This window comes from Lolium rigidum, chromosome 6, assembly GCF_022539505.1.
Source record: "Lolium rigidum isolate FL_2022 chromosome 6, APGP_CSIRO_Lrig_0.1, whole genome shotgun sequence".
In the NCBI taxonomy this organism is placed as follows: Eukaryota; Viridiplantae; Streptophyta; class Magnoliopsida; order Poales; family Poaceae; genus Lolium; species Lolium rigidum.
In genome coordinates, this window is record NC_061513.1 from 265,177,388 (window position 1) to 265,187,392 (window position 10,005).

The 10,005-nt window shown below is 41.3% G+C and overlaps 1 protein-coding gene across 1 annotated transcript; it reads left to right on the forward strand.

Annotated features, from left to right (window-relative positions):
• Positions 1 to 8,069: 8,069 nt before the first annotated feature.
• Positions 8,070 to 10,005, forward strand: LOC124667705. The gene is made up of 5 exons (XM_047204962.1): positions 8,070 to 8,164; positions 8,425 to 8,712; positions 8,780 to 8,845; positions 8,985 to 9,047; positions 9,688 to 10,005. Exons 1-5 carry the CDS (start codon positions 8,135 to 8,137, stop codon positions 9,757 to 9,759), a joined length of 519 nt encoding a protein of 172 aa, XP_047060918.1. The 5' UTR covers positions 8,070 to 8,134; the 3' UTR covers positions 9,760 to 10,005.

Genomic DNA, 10,005 nt, shown 5'->3' on the forward strand with positions numbered 1-10,005 from the left:
AGATGGTTGGGAGCCCATCATTAAGATGAAGGTTAAAGATTTTGATTGTAATGCTTTATGTGATCTTGGTGCAAGTATTTCTGTTATGCCTGAGAAAATTTATAATATGCTTGACTTGCCACCGCTGAAAAATTGTTATTTGGATGTTAATCTTGCTGATCATTCTACAAAGAAACCTTTGGGTAAAGTTGATAATGTTCGCATTACCGTTAACAATAATCTTGTTCCCGTTGATTTTGTTGTCTTGGATATTGAATGCAATGCATCTTGTCCAATTATATTGGGAAGACCTTTTCTTCGAACTGTTGGTGCTATTATTGATATGAGGGAAGGTAATATAAAATATCAATTTCCTCTCAAGAAAGGTATGGAACACTTCCCTAGAAAGAGAATGAAGTTACCTTATGATTCTATCATTAGAACAAATTATGATGTTGATGCTTCATCTCTCGATGTTACTTGATACACACTTTACGCGCCTAGCTGAAAGGCGTTAAAAAAGCGCTTATGGGAGACAACCCATGTTTTTACCTACAGTACTTTGTTTTTATTTTGTGTCTTGGAAGTTGTTTACTACTGTAGCAACCTCTCCTTATCTTAGTTTTGAGTTTTGTTGTGCCAAGTTAAGCCGTTGATAGAAAAGTAAGTACTAGATTTGGATTACTGCGCAGTTCCAGATTTCTTTGCTGTCACGAATCTGAGCCCACTGCCCTGCAGGAAGCTCAGAAAATTATGCCAATTTACGTGCATGATCCTCAGATATGTACGCAACTTTCATTCAATTTGAGCATTTTCATTTGAGCAAGTCTGGTGCCATTTTAAAATTCGTCAATACGAACTGTTCTGTTTTGACAGATTCTGCCTTTTATTTCGCATTGCCTCTTTCGCTATGTTGGATGAATTTCTTTGATCCACTAATGTCCAGTAGCATTATGCAATGTCCAGAAGTGTTAAGAATGATTGTGTCACCTCTGAATATGTCAATTTATATTGTGCACTAACCCTCTAATGAGTTGTTTCGAGTTTGGTGTGGAGGAAGTTTTCAAGGATCAAGAGAGGAGTATGATGCAACATGATCAAGGAGAGTGAAAGCTCTAAGCTTGGGGATGCACCCGGTGGTTCACCCCTGCATATATCAAGAAGACTCAAGCGTCTAAGCTTGGGGATGCCCAAGGCATCCCCTTCTTCATCGACAAATTATCGAGTTCCTCCCACTGAAACTATATTTTTATTCGGCCACATCTTATGTGCTTTTTCTTGGAGCGTCGGTTTGTTTTTGTTTTTGTTTTGTTTGAATAAAATGGATCCTAGCATTCACTTTATGGGAGAGATACACGCTCCGCTGTAGCATATGGACAAATATGTCCTTGGTTTCTACTCATAGTATTCATGGCGAAGTTTCTCCTTCGTTAAATTGTTATATGGTTGGAATTGGAAAATGATACATGTAGTAATTGCTATAAATGTCTTGGGTAATGTGATACTTGGCAATTGTTGTGCTCATGTTTAAGCTCTTGCATCATATGCTTTGCACCCATTAATGAAGAAATACATAGAGCATGCTAAAATTTGGTTTGCATATTTGGTTTCTCTAAGGTCTAGATAATTTCTAGTATTGAGTTTGAACAACAAGGAAGACGGTGTAGAGTCTTATAATGTTTTCAATATGTCTTTTATGTGAGTTTTGCTGTACCGTTCATCCTTGTGTTTGTTTCAAATAAGCCTTGCTAGCCTAAACCTTGTATCGAGAGGGAATACTTCTCATGCATCCAAAATACTTGAGCCAACCACTATGCCATTTGTGTCCACCATACCTACCTATACTACATGGTATTTTCCCGCCATTCCAAAGTAAATTGCTTGAGTGCTACCTTTAAAATTCCATCATTCACCTTTGCAATATATAGCTCATGGGACAAATAGCTTAAAAACTATTGTGGTATTGAATATGTAATTATGCACTTTATCTCTTATTAAGTTGCTTGTTGTGCGATAACCATGTTTACTGGGGAACGCCATCAACTCATTGTTGAATTTCATGTGAGTTGCTATGCTTTTTTAGAGTTGAATGGTTTGAGCATGCATATTGTGAGAGAAGAACATTGGGCCGCTAACTAAAGCCATGATTCATGGTGGAAGTTTCAGTTTTGGACAAATATCCTCAAATCTCTAATGAGAAAAGAATTAATTGTTGTCAAATGCTTAAAGCATTAAAAGAGGAGTCCATTATCTCGTTGTCTATGTTGTCCCGGTATGGATGTCTAAGTTGAGAATAATCAAAAGCGAGAAATCCAAATGCGAGCTTTCTCCTTAGACCTTTGTACAGGCGGCATAGAGGTACCCCTTTGTGAAACTTGGTTAAAGCATATGTATTGCGGTGATAATCCAGGTAGTCCAAGCTAATTAGGACAAGGTGCGAGCACTATTAGTACACTATGCATGAGGCTTGCAACTTATAAGATATAATTTACATGATGCATATGCTTTATTACTACCGTTGACAAAATTGTTTCATGTTTTCAAAATCAAAGCTCTAGCACAAATATAGCAATCGATGCTTTTCCTCTATGAGGACCATTCTTTTACTTTCAATGTTGAGTCGGTTCACCTATTTCTCTCCACCTCAAGAAGCAAACACTTGTGTGAACTGTGCATTGATTCCTACATACTTGCTTATTGCACTTATTATATTACTCTATGTTGACAATATCCATGAGATATACATGTTACAAGTTGAAAGCAACCGCTGAAACTTAATCTTCTTTTGTGTTGCTTCAATACCTTTACTTTGAATTATTGCTTTATGAGTTAACTCTTATGCAAGACTTATTGATGCTTGTCTTGAAGTGCTATTCATGAAAAGTCTTTGCTTTATGATTCACTTGTTTACTCATGTCATACACATTGTTTTGATCGCTGCATTCACTACATATGCTTTACAAATAGTATGATCAAGTTTATGATGGCATGTCACTCCGAAATTATCTTTGTTATCGTTTTACCTGCTCGGGACGAGCGAGAACTAAGCTTAGGGATGCTGATACGTCTCCAACGTATCGATAATTTCTTGTGTTCCATGCCACATTATTGATGTTATCTACATGTTTTATGCACACTTTATGTCATATTCGTGCATTTTCCGGAACTAACCTATTAACAAGATGCCGAAGTGCCGATTCTGTTGTTTTCTGCTGTTTTTGGTTTCGAAATCCTAGTAAATAAATATTCTCGGAATTGGACGAAATAAAAGCCCGGAGGCCTATTTTCTCACGAAGCTTCCGGAAGACCGAAGACGAGACGAAGAGGGGCCACGGGGTGGCCAAACCCTAGGGCGGCGCGGCCCCACCCCCGGCCGCGCCGGCCTATGGTGCGGGCCCCCGTGCCGCCTCTCGACTTGCCCTTCCGCCTACTTAAAGCCTCCATGACGAAACCCCCGGTACCGAGAGCCACGATACGGAAAACATTGCCGAGACGCCGTCGCCGCCGATCCCATCTCGGGGGATCCCGGAGATCGCCTCCGGCACCCTGCCGGAGAGGGGAATCATCTCCCGGAGGACTCTACACCGCCATGGTCGCCTCCGGAGTGATGAGTGAGTAGTCTACCCCTGGACTATGGGTCCATAGCAGTAGCTAGATGGTTGTCTTCTCCCCATTGTGCTATCATTGTCGGATCTTGTGAGCTGCCTATCATGATCAAGATCATCTATATGTAATTCTATATGTTGCGTTTGTTGGGATCCGATGAATAGAGAATACTTGTTATGTTGATTATCAAAGTTATGCTTATGTGTTGTTTATGATCTTGCATGCTCTCCGTTTCTAGTAGAGGCTCTGGCCAAGTTTTTACTTTTAACTCCAAGAGGGAGTACTTATGCTCGATAGTGGGTTCATGCCTGCATTGACACACGGGACAAGGATGAGAAAGTTCTAAGGTTGTGTTGTGCTTGTTGCCACTAGGGATAAAACATTGATGCTATGTCTAAGGATGTAGTTGTTGATTACATTACACACCATACTTAATGCAATTGTCGGTTGCTTTGCAACTTAATACTGGAGGGGTTCGGATGATAACCTCGAAGGTGGACTTTTTAGGCATAGATGCGGTTGGATGGCGGTCTATGTACTTTGTCGTAATGCCCAATTAAATCTCACTATACTCATCATGATATGTATGTGCATTGTCATGCTCTCTTTATTTGTCAATTGCCCAAGCCGTAATTTGTTCACCCAACATGCTGTTCGTCTTATGGGAGAGACACCTCTAGTGAACTGTGGACCCCGGTCCAATTCTCTTTTACTTGAAATACAATCTACTGCAATACTTGTTTTTACTTGTTTTCTCTGCAAACAATCATCTTCCACACAATACGGTTAATCCTTTGTTACGAGCAAGCCGGTGAGATTGACAACCTCACTCGTTTCGTTGGGGCAAAGTACTTTGGTTGTGTTGTGCAGGTTCCACGTTGGCGCCGGAATCTCTGGTGTTGCGCCGCACTACATCCCGCCGCCATCAACCTTCAACGTGCTTCTTGGCTCCTCCTGGTTCGATAAACATTGGTTTCTTTCTGAGGGAAAACTTGCTGCTGTGCTCATCATACCTTCCTCTTGGGGTTGCCCAACGAACGTGTGAAATACACGCCATCAGTTATCTACCATAATACTCGACAGTAACAATACATAACCGAGCGGGACTACAAAACCTATGGTTATCATGTGCAATACCCGACAGTGAAGTGCAACACACGGGTATTAGTAAGTAATACCCGACGGTCATAAAATACAGCCGAGGGGTAAAATTGACTCTAGGTTACTTGTCTTTATAGTGGAGATGAATGGGAAGATAGAAAAACTCAAACACAAAATTTGGTGGTTTTACTCATCATCCGTTTACCAAAATTGTTGCCGAAATATAGATTTGGCTACCCACCCATCATACTCCCTCCGTCCCATGAAGAATGTCTAAGAGTTGTTAAAATTAAGATGTATCTATATGCTATTTAGTATCCAGATGCATTTAATTTTTGACACACATTCTTCGTGGGACGGAGGAAGTACTATAATATATCTTGTTCTTTCTTAAATAAAAATGGTTCTTATTTGGTCCTCCTCGATTTTGAAATGAGTGTTGACGATAATAGTGTAGTGGTTTCTGATACGTCTCCGGCGTATCGATAATTTCTTATGTTCCATGCCACATTATTGATGATATCTACATGTTTTATACACATTATATGTCGTATTTATGCATTTTCCGGCACTAACCTATTAACGAGATGCCGAAGAGCCAGTTGCTGTTTTCTGCAGTTTTTGGTTTCAGAAATCCTACAAAGGAAATATTCTCGGAATTGGACGAAATCAACGCTCAGGGTCCTATTTTTGCACGAAGCTTCCAGAAGACCGAGGGGGAAAGGAAGTGGGGTCACGAGGCGCCGACACAACAGGGCGGCGCGGCCCAGGTCTTGGCCGCGCGGCCCTGGCGTGTGGGGCCCTCGTGTGGCCCCCGCGTTGCCCTTCCGCCTACTTAAAGCCTTCGTCGCGAAACCCCCAGCACCGAGAGCCACGATACGGAAAACCTTGCGAGACGCCGCCGCCGCCAATCCCATCTCGGGGGATTCTGGAGATCACCTCCGGCACCCCGCCGGAGAGGGGAATCATCTCCCGGAGGACTCTTCACCGCCATGGTCGCCTCCGGAGTGATGAGTGAGTAGTTCACCCCTGGACTATGGGTCCATAGCAGTAGCTAGATGGTTGTCTTCTCCTCATGTGCTTCATTGTCGGATCTTGTGGGCTGCCTAACATGATCAAGATCATCTATCTGTAATTCTATATGTTGTGTTTGTCGGGATCCGATGGATAGAGAATACTATGTTATGTTGATTATCAATATATTACCTATGTGTTGTTTATGATCTTGCATGCTCTCCGTTATTAGTAGAGGCTCTGGCCAAGTTTTTGCTCTTAACTCCAAGAGGGAGTATTTATGCTCGATAGTGGGTTCATGCCTCCATTAAATCTGGGACAGTGACGGAAAGTTCTAAGGTTGTGGATGTGCTGTTGCCACTAGGGATAAAACATTGATGCTATGTCCGAGGATGTAGTTATTGATTACATTACGCACCATACTTAATGCAATTGTCCGTTGTTTTGCAACTTAATACTGGAAGGGGTTCGGATGATAACCTGAAGGTGGACTTTTTAGGCATAGATGCATGCTGGATAGCGGTCTATGTACTTTGTCGTAATGCCCAATTAAATCTCACAATATTCATCATATCATGTATGCGCATTGTTATGCCCTCTCTATTTGTCAATTGCCCGACTGTAATTTGTTCACCCAACATGCCATTTATCTTATGGGAGAGACACCTCTAGTGAACCGTGGACCCCGGTCCATTCTTTTACATTGAATACAATCTACTGCAATACTTGTTCTACTATTTTCTGCAAACAATCATCATCCACACTATACATCTAATCCTTTGTTACAACAAGCCGGTGAGATTGACAACCTCACTGTTTCGTTGGGACAAAGTACTTTGGTTGTGTTGTGCAGGTTCCACGTTGGCGCCGGAATCCCTGGTGTTGCGCCGCACTACATCTCGCCGCCATCAACCTTCAACGTGCTTCTTGACTCCTACTGGTTCGATTAAACCTTGGTTTCTTACTGAGGGAAACATGCTACTGTGCGCATCACACCTTCCTCTTGGGGTTCCCAACGGACGTGTCAACTACACGCATCAGTTTCGCAGATATGCTAGCATAATATAGGTGAAGTTCTGAAAACGGAAACAGGAAAATATTGATGTTTTATTTTCTTAAAATATTTAATGAATAAAATACATGAAAGAAAATTTTAAACTATAACACCTAATTTGGAAAAGAGGAAATGTTCAAGAAAAGTTTTTGAAAGACTTAACGATTAATTGAAACTATTTTTTTCAAAATCCATAGTTTCCTAGAATATTTATGATTTTCGACCTTTTATTAAATTAAATTCCTAAAAAATAGTTATTAGCTTAGCTAGGTTACTTTAGGTTGCTCTCAAAAGTTGGGAAAGCTGAACTTTATCCCTTCTGGTGGTACACCTATTATGCGGTGGTCAAGCAGTCTAGTCAACCTAAACGAGCTGCAGGTAGCTCCATCGTCTCTACCGCCTAGCCCCAAATCCACCAAAATTCCCCATGCAGCTCCATCGTCTAATCTCGGCTGCGCATTAATAGATCAAGACCGTGAAAGAGCCGCAAAGCCCTAAAGGAGATCCTCAAGCGGCAGAGCATCTCATGCAGCCGGTGGTGCACATCAATGAACGGCGTCGTGCGGCGCATATGAGTGGCGGCAGCGAGTATGCCTGTTCGGCCGTGCCGATGCGAGTGTCTGCCCCGACGCGGACTGCGACTATGCATGGCAGCAAGAGCTCGCTCGAGCCCGGGCGGCGCCGACTATCTGGTATGTTTCGATGAAGATGAACCCCTATCAAAATTGCTTGTTCATGCCCTGCTAATACTTTCTACAAAAAAGTGTGCTTGTTCGTGAATTTAAATTTACTACTTTTTTTTTGTGATTTTGGGGTTCGTTCGTTCTGGTCGCGACCCATACTTCGATTCCGGGCGAGGGGACGGCGCACCAAACCGGGTTCCATGCTAATTTGGCGCGCGCCCACAAACAGAATTCGCGCATTCGCTGCCCACAAACAGAATTCGCGCTCCCGCCGCCCACGAACAGAGTTCGCGCTCTCGCCTCCCACTATTTCCCAAAATTTCGGGATCTCCTGAGACTCTCCCGAGCATAACGTACTCGCCCACTTTTCCCCAACACCAATGTCCAGCCTTCGAACCTGCATCGTCTCAGACGTTTGAGGTTGCTTCACCTGTGCGATGGACGAGTACGGCCATGCGGCCCATGGCGGCTCCTCTGCTTTTGGAAGAGAAGAAATGGCACACAACAAAGATGGCGGTGCACCAAGGTATCTCCCCATCTTCAATTCTTCATGCTCTATTTTCTTTACCCCTAGAAGAGTACTCGATCATATTCATATTTCTTTAAAATGCAGAAACGCACAACTAGTAAAGACCCAGGACTTGCTGGTGCTTGGCAACACACACACAAATTGAAGCGAGGGAACAATCGTGGGCAGATGTGTAGCCAAAAAACAGCAGAACGTTGGGTTAGTCGTTGCTTCTACACCTTCTGTCTTTGAGAATATGCATGTGTAATCCTGCATCTTTGTTGCACTTTTTCTTGAACTTTGCTCATGTTGGTATAATAAAACATGTATGTGACCATGTTGATATCATCAAATTTACAACTTCCCAATATTTGAGGGCATGTACAACTTATTTAGCCATTTAGTTCTATCAATTCTATTTTTGCACTACTATTCTTCATATCTTCATGTTACTTATTCATTCTTCATCTTTGAAAAAGGAAAAATTTGATGATGGAATGAGTGATCTATATGGGCCACGTTGGGTAGAGGAGCATCCAGAATTCGATGGATCTGTCATCTATGAAAAAGCTGGTAGAATGCCACATGGCAGGCTAGGGATTGCTAATGAGGCATTTCACAAAGTAGAGAAGTCCACTATTAAGTCAACAAGGATCAAAGTATCACAGCCGGAACAATCTGGTAGTGAAAATGAACGTCTACAGAGGGAAAATCGCAATCTACAACGGGAGAATGAACAACTGCGAGGCGTGACACATGTTGTGCGGGTAAAAAATACTTCTTTGTAAATAGGAGAATATAGCAATGGATTTGTGCTGATTGTGCATTTTATAGGCTTTGACAAATCAAGGAGGTCTAGACTTTGATGCTCTGATGCGGGAAGGTGCACAACATGCGTCGGTAAGTTTAGCACCAAACATGCTAACAAGCAATAGGAACAATTTTAAGTGTAGAGTTACAGACACTTTAATTCTGAAGTAAACATTTTATATTTATATGCAGCAACTAATTCAAGGTTCTTTCTGTTTCATATATATAGGACACATATGATTCTGAATGGGAATACTACAGTGGCAACGATGGTCAATATGGATCTGAACATGTAAGAGAAACATAATTTCTACAATATTCTCACCATAAATTTGATGGCCAGTATGGAGCTTGATCAATGAACATTCTTCCCATGCCTAACAACATAACTGATTATTTAGAACTCAAAACTGGTTAGCATGCAACTAGGAAGCTGAATTTTGAAAGGATCCACATACATGAATAGATTTATTTGGAATCTTTTGCAATGTTGTCCTTCTAGAAAATAATAAAGTAAAACCCTAGCATATTGTCATACAGTATCTTCAGATTTAGTAGATTAAACTTCTCCATGTACAGGTGGCGAGGCTATGTTTGGTTGTAGCATAATACGTAAGCTAATGCATTACATATATAAAAAATGCAAGGTGATGCAACTTCTTTAAAGGTTGTTAGGCTCCCTGCTGAACTAAACCTTGGCATTGCTGTTGGTGAAATACTCGATCAAGAAGCAGTTGATAATGACAAGCTCCCAGACTAGAGAGCCAAGACTTAGTGACATTATTAGAACTTTGAAAATTTGAAAACGGAACAACTATCAAATTATTTACTAGTCAGTACAAGTAGTATGTCCATATCTTTCTTTAAAATTTTCACACCTTATTGCATATCACTGATATTTCATGGCTTACAACTAGTATGTTATTTCTTAGGGCACTGGAAGCGACATTGACGGTGGTTACAATCATCTTGACAATGAAGACGATTGGGCAGATTTTAATTAGAGTTTTCATTTCCTGAAGTCATCAGAGATGAAGCAATGTTTCAATGCCGCAGTCTAGAGAAAGATTGATGCTTCTAGCTAGTCTACATCACCTATCCCAATTTGTTTAGGACAAATTACTTCTGTTTACTTCTACTTTTGCATTTCCAGATTATATAGATGGATGATCAAGAAAATTATTGTTCTTATTCCAGAACCAAAACTTCATACTTGATTCTATGTTCCTTTGTTGCGTGGGGTTAACTTA